The following is a 22427-nucleotide window of genomic DNA, read 5'->3' as shown; positions in this document are numbered from 1 at the left end:
GGGTCTTTTAACAAACTTCCTAAAACATGTCTTAATTGTGTGGAAATAAGACTTTATGGATATATAGTTGCAACTTAGAATGCTAAAGAACAGGCCAAGCGCAGTGGCTCATGCCTGTAATCCCAGCACTTTGGGAGGTTGAGGCAGGCGGATCACCGGAGGTCAGGAGTTTGATTCCAGCGTGGCCAACACAGTGAAACCCCATCTCTACTAAAAATACAATTAGCTGGGCGTGCTGGTGGGCGCCTGTAGTCCCAGCTACTCGGGAGGCTGAGGCAGAAGAATCACTTAACCCGGGAGGTGGAGGTTGCTGGGAGCCAAGATCGTGCCACTGCACTTCAGTCTAGGTGACAGAGCGAGACTCTGTCTCAAAAAATTAATAATAAAAATTAAAAATAAAGAAGAAAAACATATTTTAAAAGTACAAAAATTCAATTCATATGCAATCATTGTGACTATGACACAGTGGAATATTAAAGTACTATTTTCAAAATGTATACAAGCTCAATGTTCCATTTATTCAAAATATGAATCATCAACATCATTTGCCACTAATATCTCATTCAGTCGCTTGCTAGGATACATCATCCATTGGGAGCTCACAGATTAGCAGCCGCAGGGACACGGTGCAAAAACAGAAAACCAAGAGGTGAAATAGTTCTGAAATAAAGGTTTTAAAGCTAAGAGAAATAAATTACTAAGTCTTTAGCACTAATCTTGAGCCGACTAATTATCATCAGACAAGACAATGTCCTATGCTTTGGTAAATCCAAACTATGTTTAAACAATGTCTGTAATGTAACTTTCAAAATGCTCCTGGCTTTCCAAAGATGAGATTATAATGCAGTAATACAGGCTAAAGCATTTCCCCCCGCAGAGCATGTTGCAACATTTATCAGTCACACTGATAGACAGTGTGATAGAGAGTGAGAGTCCAGAAGATGAAGGAAAAGGTCACGTATTTCGCTGAGAACTTACCAAAGTTGAACTCCCTCACTTTCCGCTTCCCAGCATTGGCGGGTTCCGGGACTGGTGGCTGTGGTAGCTCATTGGTCTTTGGTCTCTTAGAAGGTGGAGAATAATCATCATCTTGAAAAAGAAAATGGTCATCACTGGAAGAACCGTCTTAGAGTTACAGTCACCTCCTGGTCAATTCCCAACATTGAAAAGGTGAGCGGGACTTGAAAGCTATTTTGAGTATCAATAATTATTTCTGTATTGTGAGCTTTAGCAGGCTTTTTCCTATTTGTTTGGAATGTGTTCAAGTGAATACTGCTTTTTCCTCTGTCTTTCTTCATTATTTTTTAGTTTGCTTCATTTGAATTGTCATTATAAATTTCCCCTTCTCAAATAACTTTCAAATTGCCAAGAACTATATTGTTTTAAGACTTTCAAGAAAAAACTTTTAATGAAGACAGCCTCCTAAAGTTATACAAGTAAGTAAAAGGGGATAAAATAAAGCTTAGATGGAAAAGATATTTAAGCTTATACAAAATTTAAGCATGCATAAGCAAGGGAAACTGGGTAACTATGTTCAAATACTTTTTTTTTTTTTTTTTTTTTTTTTTGAGACAGAGAACTGTTCTGTTGCCCAGGCTGGAGTTCAGAGGTGCGATCATGACTCACTGCAACCTCCACCTCCTGGGCTCAAGCGATTCTCATGCCTCGGCCTCCAGAGCAGCTGGGATTACAGGCACCCGCCACCGCGCCCGGCTGGTCTCAAACTCCTGGCCTCAAGTGATCCACCCACCTCGGCCTCCCAGAGTTCTGGGATTACAGGTGTGAGCCACTGCGCCCGGCCTGTTCAAATACTTGTAACAAGTGCAAAATGTATGGGCTTAAAGAAATAGGGCTGCATTATTATGAAATGGATACTGTTGATTCAATCCGCACAGAGGCTGCGTATAAAGGAGCAGTCAGCTATTCAAGCACAGCACACAGCACACACGCTGTCGTGAGAGTTCCGTGTTCATTTCCTTGTGGATACACACCAGGAACTCACTCTGCTGTGACCCTTCAATACACCTCATGTTAGGATTAGAGACATCTGGGTCAAATCAGCTGCCACTGTCATCTCTAGTCCCTCAAAGTGTCAGGTAACATGCTATTAATAATGCTGCTCAAACATCATTTATAAAATACTGAAAACATCATTTTAAGAAATTCTTATTTAAAAACAAATGTGGTATGGTAAAGAAAATAATTATTGTGTTAAAGACAGTATCATAGGAAAAAAAGATCACGTGAGTAAAATAAGCTATCTTTTTAGATGGGTGTAATTGTTACTCTTGTTTTACAGCTAAAGAAATGGGCTCAGAGAATGTTATTTGATTGGACCGTGTTGTATCTCTGGAGAGCACAGCTGAGACCAGACTGTGTGTGTAACTCCACTAGCCTATGAGGGTGCGTCTCATAAAGGTAAGAAATGCAAATTCGGCCTAATATACAACATTGCCCGGGCTCGCACTGGGTCACTACTGTAGACACTTCTGTATTAATCAAGGGAAGGTGAAAATGCTTCTAGAAGGCGACTGGACACCAGCACCCTTGCGTGCTGCCTTTGGGCTCTTCCTCTAAGGCCAACAGTGACCTGAAATTATTGACTGGGCTGACCATGCCAATCAACTGGAGAAAATGGCACCGAGGCCACCAATATCAGACAAATTCATTTTAGGACCTATTTATGTGCTTAGAAAGACAAAAGTGCTTTTGTAAACGATACTATTTCAGAAAAACATAATCATAGTAATAATTAATGATGCTATAAAATGCTGATGTGTTGAACGCTACTTTAGAAAAACATGTTCAAATCTAGGAAAAAATTTCTGATAGAAAACTATCGGCAGGGTCTCATTCTATCTCTCTCTCTCTCTCTCTCTATTGGCAGGGTCTCATTCTGTCTATCTATCTATCTATCGGCAGGGTATCTATCTATCTATCTATCTATCTATCTATCTATCTATCTATCTTTCAGCAGGGTCTCATTCTATCGCCCAGGCTGGAAGGCAGTGGCATGACTGTAGCTCACTGTAGCCTCGAGCTCCTGGCCTCAAATGATTCTCCTGCTTCGGCCTCCCAAACAGCTGGAACTACCACACCTGGCTATTTTTCTTTTAATTTTTTGTAGGGACAGGATCTCATTTTGTTGCCCAGGCTGGTCTGCAACTCCTGGCCTCAAGTGATCCTTCTGCCTCAGCCTCCCAAAGTGCTGAGATTATAGGCATGAGCCATGGGGCTAGGACAGAAAACAATTTTAAAATGACAAACTACCTGTGAAAGAAGATTTGGCTGTCACCTGGGTTTGTATTACTCTAAGGATGAAAAATGGTCGAGACACCCTATAAATAGATTAAGGTTCCAACCTAAGTAAAAACAATCTGGAAAACAGAAGTGTATAAGTTTGGACCTCAATTCTGAAAATATACTTTTTTAAAAACCCTATTTTCCAACTCCCATACATATTTTAGAAACCTTAAGAGTATTTTTATGCTGGCTTCCAAAGGTTAAAACAAAATACACTCATTTCACCTATGAATACTGTCAAAGCATTAGACATGCTTAATATTGTTATTATTATTTTTTTTTACAAACTAAGTAGTAACTTCTAAAATGAAAGTATTTCCCCTATAGGTTAAAGTCTCCTAAGTATCCTCATAGATCATCATTTAAACTGACCATTCATTGAATGACAAACTGAAAGCTGCTAGAGTAGAATGACATGCGAAGGGAAACACAGCTGTAGATGGAATGGAGTGGACACCTGGAGAGCTCCATCCCATGAATCTCAGTCCAAATCCAAACTTCACAGCTGAGGCCCGGGGGAGGGGAAGACGGGTTTTCCTTACTGAATAGACTTCACTTTTTCAGCCACGCAACCATTTTAGAACACAAAAGATTTAATAGCATAAATATATTTTATGAAGGTAATCCAATCAATCATAAACAAAAAAAAAAAGAGAGAAAAAGGCAAATCTACTAGAGTGCTTTTTTAATACAACAAAGACTGTAAAATATTGAAAAGATCAGGGATATCACATTTTCTTCTTCACTGACAAATAATAAAGTTCAATCTGTTAAATGTTAACAAATCCAGAGATGAATGTAGTTACTTTATTTTTTGAGACAGGGTCTCACTCTTTCACCCAGGCTGGAGTGCAGCGGCAATACTCACTACAGCCTCGACTTCCCAGGCTCAGGTGATCCTCCCACCTCAGCCTCCCAAATAGCTGGGACTACAGGCCTGCACCATCATGCCCAGCCAATTTTTTTTTTTTTTTAAATAGAGATGGGGGTCTCCCTATGTTGCCCAGGCTGGTCTTGAACTCCTGGCCTCAAGCAATCCTCCTGCCTTGGCCTCCCAAAGTGCTAGGATTATAGGTGTGAGCCACAGCATCCAGCTGAACGTAGTTATTGATAAAACATCACACCATATATTCTATTTTAAACACCCTGTTTCATAAACTTTTTAACTAATTTTGGGTGTTTTAAGTCATATGGAACATGGCATTCAGGCATCAGAACAGCTATAAACTTCACCACATCCTCAATTTTTTCTGCAATGAACTCTTTGTTGCAATTAATTGGTTTTGAGAAAGTAAGAAAAAATGTGTTTCTCGACCTAAAATCTTTCCACAAAGGATCAAAATTACTTTTTACTCTGAAGCATAAAACATCACCTAAAGCTCTAGGGCCTGCCCTCACATACTGGGCATTACTCTTCCAATTATTCTGCTGTTTCCAAAGTATAAACAACCATTTTTGTGTAACAAGACACACGTTTCAGCATGCTTCAAATTCAAGCCCCAACTCTTAAGTGTTTCCATAATCAAAATGTAAAGATTTTAAGATTCATTTTAAGATAGTTCATTTTATTTTTTGAGATGGAGTCTCGCTCTGTCACCCAGGCTGGGAGTGCAGTGGCACAATCTTGGCTCACTGCAACCTCCACCTCCCACGTTCAAGCAATTCTCCTGCCTCAGCCTCCGGAGTAGCTGGGATTACAGGCGCCCACCACCATGCCTGGCTAATTGTTATATTTTTAGTAGAGATGGAACTTCACCATGTTGGTCAGGCTGGTCTCGAACTCCTGACCTCAGATGATCCACCCACTTCAGTCTCCCAAAGTGCTGGGATTACACCACCACATCTGGCCCATTTTAAGATATTTTAATATGCAAAAGGTGCTATTCATGAATTTACAATAGTTATGCTACCTACAGTAACAAAAGAGCTCCGCCAATACCTTCAAGTTGGCAACACCATCCCTAACTCAAAATTTGCATTTGGAAAACACCAACTTCCTTTTTGCAACATATTAACGAATATGCCTACAGATAATACAGGCTTCAGAGCTAAAGCTGTTTCTCACTGCATTCTGGCCAGTGACTCAATTAGACTATGTTACAATATCTTCTGATACTCTAATCTTCAACATAATCAGACTGGTAATGTGTTATCATACAATCTGACATCTATTCAAAGTTAAAAAAAAACAATCAAAACCAGGTACTGTATCTATTTCAAAACCCCCGGAGCCATTAATTACCCTACACATTTCAAATAAATGGATTCATTCTTTCACCCATGGATACAACTTACAGCTCCTCTAAAACTCTTTACATAAACAATTGGGTATTCATTAAATGACTATTTGGCAGCAATAAAAATTTTTAAACAAAGTGTTCAAGTGCTAAACTAGGCAATTATGTCAATTTTAAAAGTGCTGCAGGGACATTTAAGAAAACACAAGAATTTGGCCGGGCGCGGTGGCTCACGCCTGTAATCCCTGCACTTTGGGAGGCTGAGGCGGGCGGATCACGAGGTCAGGAGATCGAGACCATCCTGGCTAACACGGTGAAACCCCGTCTCTACTAAAATACAAAAAATTAGCCGGGCGCGGTGGCGGGCGCCTGTAGTCCCAGCTACTCGGGAGGCTGAGGCAGGAGAATGGCGCGAACCCGGGAGGCGGAGCTTGCAGTGAGCCGAGATGGTGCCACTGCACTCCAGCCTGGGCGACAAAGTGAAGACTCCGCCTCAAAAAAAAAAAAAAAAAAAAAAAAAAAAGAAAACACAAGAATTAAACAATAAACAGCAAAGCCTGATGGCTTTGTCTTCAAAATCTCCCCAGAATCAACCACTTCTTATCTCCCCTGCCACCAACCTGCTCTAAAGCACCCTTCTCTGTGCCCTAGGTAATTCCAAGAGGTCCCCAAGCTAGTTTTCTGTCAACACTATTGACTGCTATAGGTATTTTCTTTTTTTTCCCCCCTTTTCTCAACATAGTCGCTACGGTTCCTAGAAGTGAAGGACAGAAAGTGTCACTCGTATTTTCAAAACACTCCTGGGGATTTGCTACTAAATTATTCACTACTAAATTCATAGCACCGTGGCCGGGCATGGTGGCTCACGCCTGTAATCCTAGCACTTTGGGAGGCCAAGGCAGGCAGATCACCTGATGTAAGGAGTTCAAGACCAGCCTGGCCAACATGGTGAAACCCCTGTCTATACTAAAAATACAAATATTAGCCGGGCATGGTGGCATGTGCCTGTAGTTCCAGCTACTCGGGAGGCTGAGACAGGGGAATCCCTTGAACCCAGGAGACGGAGGCTGCAGTGAGCTGAGATCATGTCACTGTACTCCAATCTGGGCAAAAGAGCAAGACTCCATCTTTTAAAAAAAAAAAAAAAGAAAAGAGGCCGGGCGTGGTGGCTCATGCCTGTAATCCCAGTTCTTTGGGAGGCCAAGGCAGGTGGATCACGAGGTTAGGAGTTCAAGATCAGCCTGGCCAAGATGGTGAAACCCTGTTTCTACTAAAAATACAAAAAAAAAAAAAAAAAAAAAAAAAAAAATTAGCCAGGCATGGTGGCGGGCGCCTGTAATCCCAGCTACTCGGGAGGCTGAGGCAGAGAATTGCTTAAACCTGGGAGGTAGAGGATGCAGTGAGCCGAGACTGAGCCACTGCACTCCAGCCTGGGCGACACAGCGAAACTCCGTCTCAAAAAAAACAACAACAAAAAATTCTTAGCACCTGGCACATACAATGTGCTCAGTATTTGTGGAGGGATTAAATGAATATATGAATAGTATAGTCCTTAATTAAATGCAGCAGCCAAGTATCTGCCACTATCTTAAACATAAATTCCACAAAAAAGAGATGGTAGGTAATCCAACTGCCCATCAAAAACCCTACTGAAATATTGAAACTCTAAAAAAGTGTTATTCAAATCTTAGTACAGAATTCCTCTGAGACTCCTATTTTCACATATATAATTATGTATTCATTAAGTGTCTGATTCACAGCTATAAAAATAAAAAAACACAAAGTTTTCCAACGCTAACCTCCTCAGTTACAGAGATCCTAAAAAACCTACAGTACCAGCTGCAGTAAGTGTGCCATGTGTGGTCACATGAGTCAATTATATTTGAAATTATTTACATAGACCTTTCAAAATATGAGAAATTTAAAAAGTCAAAGAGTTTGACTTATTAGGAAGATGTAAAATTCATCACAAAATGAATTTACTTAAAATCAATTTAAGGGAAAAAAATCAGGTTAAGTAATGAACAGAGAGTTAGGCCACAGCAGAAGGCACACAGGTAACAGGTAAGTGACTCAGGTTTGGGAAGCTAGGCCCTAAGAAAGAAACCTCTTTTACACCATTCTTAGCGCTCCCTTGACAGCCAGACCTGAAACAAGTCTGATAAGGTTTTCTCTGCACACATCAGAGATAACATACCTGACAGCAATTCACCTTAACCCAGAAATGCAGTCACGGTGTTTACGAAAACTGAGGCATGCGGTTCTATTAGTCCAAGGCTGATTTCCCAAACCTAAGTCACGTATGTTTTCAATGTTTACCACCGACTCCAAGTACAAATAAAACGCCACAAATGGAAGCGCACAGCTCAGAGCGCACCAGCAGGGGGTTAAGTAATGACCCTGTATCCACGAACACGTCCACGTCAGTGTCAAATTAGCCACTCCAGAACTCCACATAATTGCAAATGAAGATATCCAGGTTAAAAACACTGTGAAAAATCGGACAGACTTTTTTTTTTGTTTTTTGAGACGGAGTCTCGCTGTCTCCCAGGCTGGAGTGCAGTGGCGCGATCTCGGCTCACTGCAAGCTCCGCCTCCCGGGTTCACACCATTCTCCTGCCTCAGCCTCCCGAGTAGCTGGGACTACAGGCGCCCGCCACCTCGCCCAGCTAATTTTTTGTATTTTTTAGTAGAGACGGGGTTTCACTGTGTTAGCCAGGATGGTCTCGATCTCCTGACCTCGTGATCCACCCGCCTCGGCCTCCCAGAGTGCTGGGATTACAGGCGTGAGCCACCGCGCCGGGCCTGGACAGACTTATTTGATGACAAAGTTCTGTTTGTTTGTTTTTTTTTCTTTTCTATCAATGATTTGGGAAATGTGAAAAGATTTATATCTAAAATTAAGTCGTCTCCAGGCAAGCAGGAATATCTCAGTTTATTTCTGTCCATCTTCCTATCAAGCACGAGGATTTTCCAAAACAAAACTAAGATTATTCTCTAGATACACTTTTGCTTTTCAAGTTGCCTTGTTCTTAAGGCAGGATTTTTTTTTCCCACTGAACATTTTATATTAGCGATCTTTTTGCAGATTATTGGAAAACACTATCAGCATTTCAATGGCTATAAATTTTTCTGTTATGAAGATATACCAAAATTTTATTTCCCAACTATGGCTATCTAAATAGCTCCCACCATCTGGAAGTAACCTTTTCAGAAAGAATATACGATACACATTATTAACCAGAGGTGTGCATGTAAGTTCTCACTTGACCTTGTATCAAGACAATTTTTTATCTTCCTAAAAAAATTAGGAATACAATGGTTGATATTTCTATATAATATACATGTCTTTTATATGTACATATATAAAATGTGTATGTGTGTAAGCACATATGACATGGAAAATGCTACCTTTTAAAAGAATTACTTTACTCAGACCTGGTATTTCACTGGTCTTCTGAAAAGAAAGAAGTCTACATAGCAAAATTCTGCTACTTAATCACAAATGTGAACGTTAAGTCAGGCGTACAGCACAACGTCTGAGTTTAAAAGAAATGAATGGCCTGGTGCAGTGGCTCACGCCTGTAATCCCAGTACTTTGGGAGGCCGAGGTAGGGGGGGATCACCTGAGGTCGGGAGTTCGAGACCAGCCTGACCAACATGGAGAAATCCCGTCTCTACTAAAAATACAACATTAGCCGGGCGTGGTGGCGCATGCCTGTAATCCCAGCTACTAGGCAGGCTGAGGCAGGAGAATTGCTTGAACCTGCGAGGCGGAGGTTGCGGTGAACCAAGATCACGCCAATGCACTCCAGCCTAGGCAACAAGAGTGAAACTCCGTCTCAAAAATAAATTAATTAAATTAAATTAAATAAATGAGATTTATTACTCCATCCAAAACAGTTAAAGTTCAAAAAGACTGATGTACACTTCAGGTTCATGAGCCATTTATTTCTGGATTTTCTTAAAATACTTGCTATAAAAGCAAGTATTTACATTCTAAACCATTTTAATACAGCCTCTATCTGCTTTAAGATTTGACAAATCAAAATGGTTATTAGTCCCACCTAAAAGCTTTATTTTTATAATTTTAATAACCTCCTATATTAACATCTCCATAGAAAGGGCACAGCTGAGTATTTATAATATTTATATGTTCTTAAATTTTTTTCCTGTTAATAAGGTTTCTAACTAAAAAGGAATTAAATTTCAACTATTTATTGCTAGACTATAAACAATTCAAAATGTTTTAGATTAGAAAAATTATATTAATGAAAAAAGAAATCTGTATATTAACACATGAAATATGAAAAGATTTCTTATATTAGGTGGAAGCTACTAATGGACTTATATTTTAGAAGCAATGAAGACAGACACGTTGAGTAGTTTGGAGTAGTCAAACACTAGAAATAACCAAGTGACATCAGTAGGCGACAGGCTGTTAAGAGAGTAAGAGAGACAGACAGCAAACCAAGAAAGGTTACGCAGCAGCTGGAAAAAAACTAATAAAGTACCAAGATGTACAGTTACGGGAGGGGGAGGCCTATGGAATATGTGATATTTTAAAATTTGCTTTGTAATGTGTGCTGAAAACATCAGTGTATTTTTGCAAAAATCAAGATATATACTGCAATTATTTCTCGAAGTAGACACAATAAGCTGACATACATCCCTCAGTATTGGGACTTGGGAGCAGAGTGAGGGTGAAGAAGACGTTCCACTGTGCAATTTACTGTACCATTTTCACATTTTACCACAAGAAACAAGTACTTTGAGGGGAAGAAACTTACCAAAGTACTGTGAGACATTAATTTTATTATTATTATTATTATTATTTTTTTTTTTTTTTGAGACTGAGTCTGGCTCTGTCGCCCAGGCTGGAGTGCAGTGGCCGGATCTCAGCTCACTGCAAGCTCCGCCTCCCGGGTTCCCGCCATTCTCCTGCCTCAGCCTCCCGAGTAGCTGGGACTACAGGCGCCCGCCACCTCGCCCGGCTAGTTTTTTGTATTTTTTTAGTAGAGACGGGGTTTCACCGTGTTAGCCAGGATGGTCTCGATCTCCTGACCTTGTGATCCGCCCGTCTCAGCCTCCCAAAGTGCTGGGATTACAGGCTTGAGCCACCGTGCCCGGCTTATTATTTTTTTTTAAGATGGAGTTTCACTCTGTCGCCCAGGCTGTAGTGCAATGGTGTGATCTCAGCACACTACAACCTCTGCCTCCAGGGTTCAAGTGATTCTCCTGCCTCTGCCTCCCAAGTAGCTGGGATTACAGGCACACACCACCACACTCAGTTAATTCTGTATTTTTAATAGAGATGGAGTTTCACCATGTTGGTCAGGCCGGTCTTGAACTCCTAACTTCAAGTGATCAGCCTACCTTGGCTTCCCAAAGTGCTGGGATTACAGGTGCAAGCCACCGTGCCCAGCCGTGAGACATTAATTTAAAAGGAAAAACGCAATGCTCATTTAATAATTATTAATATGAAGTGATAGTTAATAATTCTATTAGCTGAATTTTCAAATAATTCAGGATAAACTGTCTCAGCTGATCAGGTTCATGCTTATCTTTGGAGAAAAAAAAAAAACTAGGTTTGAAGCAATCTTGGCTATAGAAGAGTATTGTAGAATAACAGTTCTGAAAGATAAATTGTATGTCAGCCTCTAAGTAGTATTTGCGGGTCAGGGGCGGGGGGAACTTGCTTTAAAAATTACTCACTAAACTATCAACACTTTCTCCTCCACTTTACTTAATTAGAAATTAGGGATTCCAGCTCCAAATAAGTCTTCTTCTATCACAACCCCATAGATTATAGAATCTGTTTCTGTGTGTATCAAGTCTGGTCATAATTTTCTTTTTCTCTTTTCAATTCCCACTGATAGCAAGGATAGCTTGGGCCACCTGTAGGCCAATGCTAATTCTCACGGCTTCATTCTGTCATCTAAAACTCCCAAAGCACTGGGGTGCACTGCTGGGGAGTGGGCTGCTTTGGTCACACAAACACATGTATTCGTCCCACAAGTCTCCTTTCAAAATGAATGAAATGCATATTTAGCAATGTGAATGTGACAGATATTTTTATGACCAGAAGTAAACTTTGGAATCAAGGCTTTTAGATAACTAACCTTCAATAGTCACCTCAACTTCAGGGTCCTCACTTGTTTCTGAAGGGACATGTTGAGTAGAATCTTGAAAAAAATAAAATTCTAAAATGACATTCATTATTAAGCATTTTTCCATATGTTCCAACATTTTACTGATTTGATAACTCCAGAAGCAGCCTACTATAAAAATTCACTGGCATTTTAATTCATTTCATATTAATGAAATTAAAATTTGACCCTTTTCATTATAAATAGGGATAAAAGAAAACAAAAATTAGAAAAACTCTGGAAAAATTTAGATAATAACATGTTACCTGCAGAAATTGACTCAAAAAAATCCCATAGTCTTGGAGGAATGAGGATCTGACAAAGTCACAATGAATTTCCTGCCACAGCTAGAAGATGCTCGGATAGAAACAAATGCTTTCTACTTGGGTTAGAATTTCTCCTCTCCTTTCAGAAATGTGAGGAGTGGTTTCTACTGTTCAATAAAACCACAACCCAGGCTTTGCAATGGAGACTTTCCTATCATGAGACTGAGTGTCACAAGTGCACACAGGACTATATCCTCTGGCTTTGTATGCAACGTATTTCAAAAATTAAAAAGTTCATTCATATTTGTTCCTACACAAGACAAATGTACATCAGAATGTTAGTGCTAGAAGCTTAGAGAGTATTTTCATTAGTTCTCTTTCATTGTGCAAAGGTTGAGAGATTAATTGATTTGCCAAAGATTATGTTTACTTGTTAGTAGAGGAATAAAGGCCAGAACCCAGATTCGATTCCACTTTGTTAACACTGGAAGATGACAGTAAAAATGTCCTAAAAACGCAGTCTTCAAGATGCAGTACCTGCCGACGGGGCTGCAAGGCGGTGAGCCCTGGTACTGCAAAGTTGTGATCTATTACCCAGGTCTTGTTGTTCTAAATCCTGCCTATTCAAAACTGAAAACTCTGTCACAGAGAAAATACCCACCTCTACACGGTAAAGCATACAACATTCACCCACACAATCTTCTATAAAAAGAGCTGACAGGGAAATGTAACCAACGGTTTAAAATGAGCATATCAGTATTTCTGAGAGAAATGTATTCCAGGGAGAAACCCTAATTCTGTAACTGAATTTGGAGAAACCAGCCCCTACTGGGGGACTTTTAAGATTGTCTTTTCCCTCAAAGAAGGTAAAAGATCAAACAAATGATTTATTTTAATTAAAATACAAATGTAAATACAATGGAATATAAGCAGTTACACAGTAGACCCCTCTTTTCATCCTAGAAAAATAAGGTATAACGTGACCGATTTATGAGAGAAATAATCCTAAAACAAGATTCGGTTACCTTACCAGTCATTTTCCTTGGGGGAAATCTACAAAAATTTGTGTGGAACCGTTTAAACCCCTTGGAAGTAAGAAGTCACCCTGCATGATAAGTTTAACTCAGGATTCTAAAGAAAAAGAACTGTACCTCAGTCAGGTGTTCCATCCTAAAGCCAAAGCTGTAGAGCTGGTAAACTGACAGAGTCGTTTATGGAGTAGTTGTGGGTATAAAATAAAGGGAGAAACTCTCTCCTTTATAAATTTTATGTAGACTATATTCTTACCCTACTGAAAGACTAGAAGTATTAAAAAGCACATTTGAAAATAAAATACGAATGGAGCTAGTCATTTTAATTCTGAAACACTGAAGCTATTCTTCCTTAAAAGATCTTTAATATGGCACAAGAAAACCAGGACAAAAAAAAAAGTAGCATTTTGCATCATGTAAGAGCTTTACTTACCACTTAGTTTTCAATCCCATAGGCTTTATTAATCAGTATGGTCAAAGAAGCATATTACATCTTAGAACTTAAAAAAAAAAAAATAACCTGTTGGCTAGGAAGGCATACCAAAGGAATCACCTTTTATTTCCAAATGAGGTGTTTTAAGGATAATAGAATCTATAAAATAGAATAAACATACAACAAATAGTGTAAAATATGCAATCTCTTTTTCTCCTAACCTTCTGCTGGGACTTCCATTTCTGTGCCTTCATTGCCCTCTGAAGAATGATGGCTTCCTAAAAAGAAAATAAACAACATATAATAAACCAATAAAAACTGACACTGAAAGATGAAAGAGAATCTAGGTAACAATGCAAACAATGTAAGACGTAATAAACATATGCAAAATGATTGTCTAACTCTTTAGCCATTAAGTCAAACAATGTTTTCTAATTCAGAAAAGAATACAACGCTTCTATTTGGAAGCTAAAAGAACTGTTTTAAAACACAAATACAGAGCAGACCTAAGTAGGTTTGGGGATTTAATATTAGTTACTATAACTACATGATAAAACTACTAGATATTGGAATCTGAGGAAGTAGAATTATGCTTCAAGTACCATGCTCATCTGTCAGTGACACACATACACACACGGATCAGAGTAAATGCTTGCTGTGCTCAGACACTTAATTAACTCTCTGTAAGGAAGCTCAGGGTTTGCTGTGGAAAACGTTTCATGCTTTCCATTTTCACTAGGGCGAAAGCCATGGAAACTCAATCCCCGTCATTTCATCAAAGTTGTACTTAAAGGAAACTTGTAAGTTAAAATTTAAGATACTACCTTTAGTCTCAAAAGCATTTTAAGTCAGGTAATATAATCTGCCTGCTTCTAAAAACTGGAACATAAAGCATGATCAGTTAGGCAGTCACAAGGTAAACAGGCTCATCCTACTAGAGCAGAAGTTTTACTCACGAAAAGGAAAAAAAGAATCTAAGACATCAGAGAGCCACTTAGGATTAAGAACGCAAGCTGCCCCCTAATTGGTATCCTCTGTCCTTAAAGATCTGAGCTACTAACATGGAAAAGATGGAAAAACATTGCCTTTAAGTACCAATACAAACATATTACCTATCAGTAAGAATACATCGCTTGAGGGGAAAGGAAGCAGATGCTCATCTATTTTGTCTTATCTATTGAGAACTAAGTTCAGAAGCTATACTAAAAGTAAGATCTAAGTTATAAACGTATTTTATCTTGATTTTTAAAGAGCAATGCTTACAGTCTGAAAAACTGTCATTTGGTGGCTAATATCCTTGAATTCAAAGTACCATACTGAGGTCACATCTTTTTGGTTCTCAGTATCTAGCTTTAGCATGTCACAATTATCTGGGGATTCTTTTCCACTTCCTTTACATTGTGAAAAGTCACCTGAACTCAAAACTGTAAGTAAATCTAAAAACCTATACCTACGAGTCAATCTTTAATTCATTTTTAAAATATGCTTTCTCTACACACTTCCCTTCTCTTTCTTTAATCTTTTTTTTTTGAGACAGAGTCTCACTCTGTCGCCCAGGCTGGAGTGCAGTGGCCGGATCTCAGCTCACTGCAAGCTCCGCCTCCCGGGTTTACGCCATTCTCCTGCCTCAGCCTCCCGAGTAGCTGGGACTACAGGCGCCCGCCACCTCGCCTGGCTAGGTTTTTTTTTGTATTTTTTCAGTAGAGACGGGGTTTCACCGTGTTAGCCAGGATGTTCTCGATCTCCTGACCTCGTGATCCGCCCGTCTCGGCCTCCCAAAGTGCTGGGATTACAGGCTTGAGCCACCGCGCCCGGCCTCTTTTTTTAATCTTAATATTTGAATTTATGGAGCATTAAGTTCTTTGACTGTAAAAGTCAAAGAAAAAAGAGATGTGAGGTCAAAGGAATGAGAGCGAAACGACGAGGTCAGTAGGTAAAAAGGAAAATTTCAGCAAAGAATAACAGTTAAGATGATTGTTCGTGTAAGCAATAATTCTATATGTCTTTTAAAATCCGAAATAAACAATTACATTTACATTATATGCTAAGCCTAAACCTAATACATCTTATGCACTCAAAGCCAGAATAGATAGAAGTAAACGCCATTACTAACAGCCTATGAGTATCAAGTTTGGGAACACTAAAAAAGTTGCCAAAAAGGCAATCAACTTGAAACTTACAGATTAACAAGTGCTATTTCAGAATTCTTCTAAATACTAAGTATCAACATGACCTTATCAATATTCGCATCGCTAACCAATACAACAGTAACCTGGCTTCTGACTGTTCTGAGATAAGGTATAAATGTGTACTTTACCTTCAATAGGAAAGTGTGTCATGTACCCATTTCGAGATTCATTACTAGATTCACAAAAGGGAAAATTGATTTTGAAAAATTGTTGCTTGTGAAGTTCATTTATATGTTTAAAAAAAAAAAAGGCCAATACATTTTTTTTCCTTTTCCATTTAGAAAAGTAACACGATACTTATAAATATTAAAACACAGTCTGTGCAATATAAGGAAACATTAAATATGAGCAGTATGTGGGAGAACGGGAGTGAAAAGATTATACCTTGCAAAGGCTTCGATAAGGGCTGTTTTTCATCAACATCATCGGTTTCAGAAGGGCCTGCTTTGGGATACAAAGATAATACTTCAAAAGTAATCCCCCGCCCCCTCAAAAAAATGTGGGATGACTTTAGTCAACAAATTTGGATGAGATACATGGAATGGCCTTTTTATAAATAAAAAAGAAAAAAAAATTTTTTAAAAGACTGACAAAATGAGCAATGTCAATTCATGATCTTGGTGAATGGAAAAATGTAATCAGGTAAATTCATATGTAAACAGTCAAAAGAAATTTTGAAGATGACTGGACATATGGATTGAATGGGAATGGTATGTCTAAAATGGAAGATATGGGTTTTTTAAAACAGTACAATGTTTATAACAGTAAACTGTAACTTTTACTTCATACAGATTACAAATGCAGGTTTATCTCACAGGTGTATATGTTTCTTCTTTGGCAAAAATTTGCTTACGCTTTTGTCATACTGAAGAAAAATGCAGAACCAAATGTTATATACCTTCCTTAGAATCTCTAAAATAACGTAAACCATCTCCTTGCATCTCTACTCAAATAGAAATGTGACAAACTAACAGCTATTAATTCATTCTCCCTTTCTTCCAGCACCACGGGCATTTTTTCTAATAAGGTTCTTTCCAAAACACAGAACGTACTCTGAGTTAAATTTAACTTCACAAACTGCTATATTTTGACAACACATTTACATGTTATCATCAAACTTTTTAATGATTAAAGTAGTAATAGTTTTAAAGTAGAAAACAAAACATTGTGTTTTCAATGGCTATTTAACATAAAACACATTTTGGCATTAATAAGACCACAAATCAGTTAACTGTCTCTGAAGAGAACTGAGAAAACATCCTAAGTCGTTTGAAACGCTTCATTCATTAAGGCCTAAGAAATTTCACAAAGATGCACCACACTACACATTACAGGCAAAGGACACATCAGAGAAAAAAATCAATTGCATGAGAAATAAAGAAATCGTTTCTATTTAGAATCTCAAAGGAGAGAAAGTCTTTGAATGTAGACTCCTAAATTCAAATGCTAAATCCACTGCTTCCTAGTCTTCTGACTCTGAGTAAAACATACAGAACTCGTGAAAAGGAAGATGTGCTATTTACAAGATTTAAAAATGCAATGTTAGTGAAGGCTACTAATTGACCTCTAAGTACTGCTTTAGCTGCTCTTCACAAGTTTATGTGGCATTCTCGATATTCTGGTCTAAATATTTTTAATGAGGCCCTCATTAAGTCAATTATAAGCATGTTTCCTAGGATTCCCACTGTATTATGTTTTCTATTAATAATTTAATTTCAGTATGTTCAGAGAATTTATTAAGACTACCTGTGAACAAGTATACAGTCAATTTTTATAAATGATTCATGCTTTGTAAATAAACTTATTTCCTGGGTACACAGTTTTCTTTAGTTAGCTTAAATATATTAACTATAGTTAAAATATTCTATGTAACATATAAATGTTATAAAAGTATTCATCAGTTAGACATATATCATTGGTTAAAATCTCCCACGACTGTACATATCTATAGAGACTTATAACTTGTAAATCATTTTTACTTTTACTTTGAGGATACATTGTTAGGCACATACAAACTAATGGTTGTTGTATCAACTTAGTGACTGATTCCTTTAAATATTACATAGTCTTATTCTACCCCTGCTACTACTGTTTTTGGCCTCCAATATTGCTAAACTATATATTTTTTAGTTGATATTTACACAGCCTACCTTCATGTATCACTATACTTCCAAATTATTTTAATGTCACGTATTTGAATTTTATTCACCCTAAAAATGGTACTTGATTTTATTCACCCTAAAACATACTTAACCTCCACCTCTCAAATGCTTGAGGTACCTACCACTCATTGAGAAAACCAACACATTCCCAACACTCACATTTGAATGCCACTATTTTACAGGAGCACTGAGGTGCACAGAGAAATATATCCAAGCCTATTTTGGAATACAAAAGGTTTTAGAAGAAAACATCAATGTCCTTATGTAAAAGAACGAAGAAATGAACTGTATTATAATCACACAGTGTAACTACCATGATGACATGATTAAATCTAGTTGTGACAAAATAGATAAATCCCAGCTGAGGCAGAGAATTGCTTGAACCTGGCAAGCAGAGGTTGCAGTGAGCTAAGATTGCGCCACTGCACTCCAGCCTGGGCGACAGAGCAAAAATCCATCCCCCACCCCCAAGAAAAAAAAAGATAAATCTTGAAAACTTAAATTGAGTGACAGACTATACTCAACAACATATACAGTGTACCACTGTGTAAGCTTAACTCAGGAAGTGGCATATATAAAACAACAAGCATGGACATGCCACACACACACACACACACACACACACACACAGTCCTGCAAGAATATTTACATAGTAAACCACAACATCACCATCAGGAAGGACAATTCTCAGTTTTCAAGATCATGGTCAACTTAAGAAGAGTAGAGAGAGAAGTGGGAATTTGGGAGATCCCCAAGAAGGGCTTCAATGAAATAGTTACACGTTACTTCTTGGAGGGAGGAGAGAAGAGACGAATACTATGGTTCCCTAAACCTGGGCAGATTGATACTATACTTTTAGGTTCTAAATATTTCATTTTAAAAAAGCATGTTAGCGCCTGTAATCCCAGTACTTTTGGAGGCCCAGGCGGGTGGATCACCTGAGGTCAGGAGCTCGAGACCAGCCTGGCCAAGATGGTGAAACCCCATCTCTACTAAAAAACACAAAAATTAGCCAGGTGTGTCGGCACACATCTTAATCCCAACTATTTGGGAGGCTGAGGCAACAGAATCACCTCAACCCGGGAGGCAGAGGTTGCAGTGAGCCAAGATCGCGCCACTGCACTCTAGCTTGGGCAACAGAGTGCGACTCTGTCTCAAAAAACAAAAAACAAACAAAAAAAAGAGAAATGAAGGCCTATGTCCACACAAAAGCTTGTACACAAATGTTCACAGTACCTCTATTTGTAATGGCCCCAAACTGGAAGAACCCAAATGGCTATCAACAGACAAAGAGATGAACAAATTTTGACCCAGGCATACAAAAGAACACAAATTAACAATCAAATGGAATCTACTACCGATACATGCAATGCTGTGGATGAATTTGAATTTCAAAACAATCATGTGAAATCAAAGAAGCCACACTGCTCCCCGCCCCATGAAAATAGTCCACATTTTATTATTTCATTCATAAGACTTTACAGAAAATGCAAACTAACCTAAAACAGAAAACAGATCCGTGTTGCCTGAATACTGGGCAGGGCAATGAATGACAAGGGGACAGAGGAAACTTTTGGGGTTATAGATATTTCATTATCTTGGATGCAGTGAAGATGATGTACTAGGTATGTACATGGCAAAGCTAACCAGGTTTTTTTAAGTGTTTAATATACTATAATTACGCAGTGAGAAAAAATTAAGCTGACGATATATCTGCATTTGCCTAATAGGTTTATTTTATTTTGTAACACTACAACCTGGGATTGAATTCTAAATTGTGCCACAACTTTTGCTCATCCTTTTTAAGAACATGAATGGCTATTTTACATATCCCCTATGGATTGTCTGAGTCGATCTTATAGCCCCATTTTTAAAATGTTTTATCCCAGTGACTGAATTATAAATATATATGTTAATCAAGAACTGATCAATAAAATTATATTTAAGAAATTAAAGCAATTGATGAGCAAATTTTAATTTTAACCACGAATAATTTTTAGAATGAAAAACTGCATTAACTCGAGTTACCTTGAATGTTATATTGATAATAATCAGGATCTTCTGATTCTTCCTTTACCGTCACAGCTGCCATTTCCAGGGAAATGCCTAGAAAAGCAAATGCAATGATATGATTGCATGTCAGAACTTTCAGCTAGATTGTGTAGGGATATCCTTGCTGCCCTCCCTATAAATACAGCAATGCGTATTTACTTTAAATAAAGACTTTAGGTCTTTGAAAAGACAAAAGTAGGTAGCAGAAGGTAAAAATCACCTATAATCCCAGTCAGTGCAAAATTTTAACCATTCATTAATATTCTGCAATTATTGGCCGGGCGCGGTGGCTCACGCCTGTAATCCCAGCACTTCGGGAGGCCGAGGCGGGCGGATCACAAGGTCAGGAGATCGAGACCACAGTGAAACCCCGTCTCTACTAAAAATACAAAAAATTAGCCGGGCGCGGTGGCGGGCGCCTGTAGTCCCAGCTACTCAGGAGGCTGAGGCAGGAGAATGGCGTGAACCCGGGAGGCGGAGCTTGCAGTGAGCCGAGATCGCGCCACTGCACTCCAGCCTGGGCGACAGCGTGAGACTCCGTTTCAAAAAAAAAAAAAAAAAAAAAAAAATTATTTGCTGCTCTTTTCTCCAGCAAATTCTTATCTTTAGAATCAAAGAAAATTTTGCCACACTCCCTTTTCACTTAATGTTAAAAATACTTTTATAAACCATTGAAATACACTTATAAACATCAGCTTTAATAACTCAGTATTCCAAAGGAGAGACAGCATCATGGTTAACAATTTCAATAACGAGATACATTGATTTTTTTTCACCTAATAAATCCCTTTTATTACAAGGATTTGTGCCAGGGTACAAAGCACACCTTTCTGCACAAGGCTTTGTCCACAATTAGGACAGATGATTCGAAGCAGACCTTTGTGGTCAGATACAAAAGAGTATGTGTTGTGTAAATTCCACTCGTAGGAAGGTCAAAACAGGCAAAAGCAATCGATGTTATTAAAAAGCTGACTTTGGGAAGGGCCGAGGCCTGGGTGACACGGCGAGACTCTGTCTCAAAAAAAAAAAAAAAAAAAAAGGAAAGAAAAAGAAATGAACAATGCATAGGTGCACATACACGTTTCGGGCTGAAATATTCAACCACAGTCATACCAACCCTAACACGAACGAAATCGTGAGCTCTGACTTGGGCAACTTTGTAAAGAATATTTTCAACTCTAGAGAAAGAGCTCAAAGAGAGTTAAATTGATACACAAAGGGTATGCATCCCTGAAGCAACAAGCAAACAAAGGAGTTACTCCACTGCCTTCCATCACCAAGGGGAAAGTGTTTTGCTGCTACACAGTGGTGGCAGAGAACACTGCATCTGAGACCTCTGCGATTCTCTGGGCTAACTTAGCACTTTCATGTCCATCAGTAAAAGCGAATAGAAAATTACAGCTAACAACCGGGCACGGTGGCTCATGCCTGTAATCACAGCACTTTGGGAGGTCCAGGTGGGCGAATCACCTGAGGTCAGGAGTTCGAGACCACCCTGGACAACATGGTGAAACCTCATCCCTACTAAAAATAAGAAAACTAGCCGGGAGTGGTGGCACGCAACTGTAGTCCCAGCTACTTGAGAGGCTGAGGCATAAAAATCGCCTGAACCCAAGAGGCGGAGGTTGCAGTGAGCAGAGATGGCGCCACTACACTCCAGCCTGGGTGGTACAGCAAGACGAGGGAGGGAGGGAAGGAGGGAGGGAGGGAGGGAGGAAGGGAGGAAGGAAGGAAGAAAGGAAGGAAGGCAGGCAGGCAGGCAGGCAGGCAGGAAGGAAGGCAATAAATTACAGCATTACAGCTAACAAACAAGGCAGATCCACTGGGGATTCAGACCCTTCAGGGATAAAAATTTGGGTCACTCCAATCGGCTACAGAACCCCACACATACTGGCTGGGTGCAGTGGCTCACGCCTGTAATCCCAGCACTTTGGGAGGCTGAGGCGGATGGATTACCTGAGGTCAGGAGTTCAAGACCAGTCTGGCCAACACGGTTAAACCCCGTCTCTACTAAAATAAATAAATAAATAATACAAAAATTGGCTGGATGGCACACGCCTGTAATCCCAGCTACTCGGGAGGCTGAGGTGGGAGGATCACTTGAACCTGAGCCGCGGAGGTTGCGGTGAGCCGAGATCGCTTGACTGCGCTCCAGGCTAGACGACAGAGTGAGACTTTGTCTCAAAAAATATAAATAAATAAAGTAAAAAGGTAAATCCAAAAAAAAGTCTGGTAAGCTGCAGAAGCGTAGACTGTGGCCACTATGCCTACTCTCTTCCTTGTCTGTTACAAATGTGTTTGTGTAAAGATTATGCGTTTACATATACTAACTATACTCTTCTGTGCAGTAGTATTTCACAATAGTTTGGTTGGAGGTTTCCTTTCCATTTGTCCATTAGACTAGAGATTACTCAATTAGGTTTGGGCTGCATTTAAAGAGCAGGTAATATAGCTCGCGACTTTTAAGTCAGTCTCTCAGCGATGGGTGTGACTGCTGGAACACTGTGTCTCCCCATTTTGAGGAGAGGGTAAAAATGGATTTCTTTGTAGGAAGTCAAGTTACATCTCTTTAGATGTAAGAGTTGTCTCGTTGTTGTATAGAAGG

At 39.1% G+C, this 22427-nt stretch overlaps 1 protein-coding gene and 1 long non-coding RNA gene across 51 annotated transcripts in view; one reads left to right on the top strand and one right to left on the bottom strand.

Annotated features, from left to right (window-relative positions):
* Positions 1 to 22427, bottom strand: part of GTF2I (general transcription factor IIi) — a 117555-nt gene that overhangs the window by 33554 nt on the left and 61574 nt on the right. For 12 of the 50 annotated variants that reach the window (XR_013414618.1, XR_013414619.1, XM_077994389.1 and 9 more), the window contains 5 exons: positions 19799 to 19876; positions 15993 to 16052; positions 13641 to 13697; positions 11663 to 11725; positions 979 to 1089 (listed from right to left, as the gene is read on the bottom strand). Coding sequence is in view for 40 of the 50 variants with exons in the window: in XM_077994389.1 (XP_077850515.1) it covers positions 979 to 1089; positions 11663 to 11725; positions 13641 to 13697; positions 15993 to 16052; positions 19799 to 19876 (369 nt within the window). In the remaining 10 variants the exon portion in view is untranslated. 50 annotated transcript variants of the gene reach the window in all.
* LOC144339809 (uncharacterized) lies at positions 8370 to 22101 on the top strand. The gene is made up of 2 exons (XR_013415215.1): positions 8370 to 9171; positions 21538 to 22101. It is a non-coding gene; the product is annotated as an uncharacterized LOC144339809 (long non-coding RNA).

This window comes from Macaca mulatta, chromosome 3 (assembly GCF_049350105.2).
Source record: "Macaca mulatta isolate MMU2019108-1 chromosome 3, T2T-MMU8v2.0, whole genome shotgun sequence".
Lineage (NCBI taxonomy): Eukaryota > Metazoa > Chordata > Mammalia > Primates > Cercopithecidae > Macaca > Macaca mulatta.
Note: the sequence above shows the minus strand (reverse complement) of the source record. Positions and strands in the feature narration are given on the sequence as shown.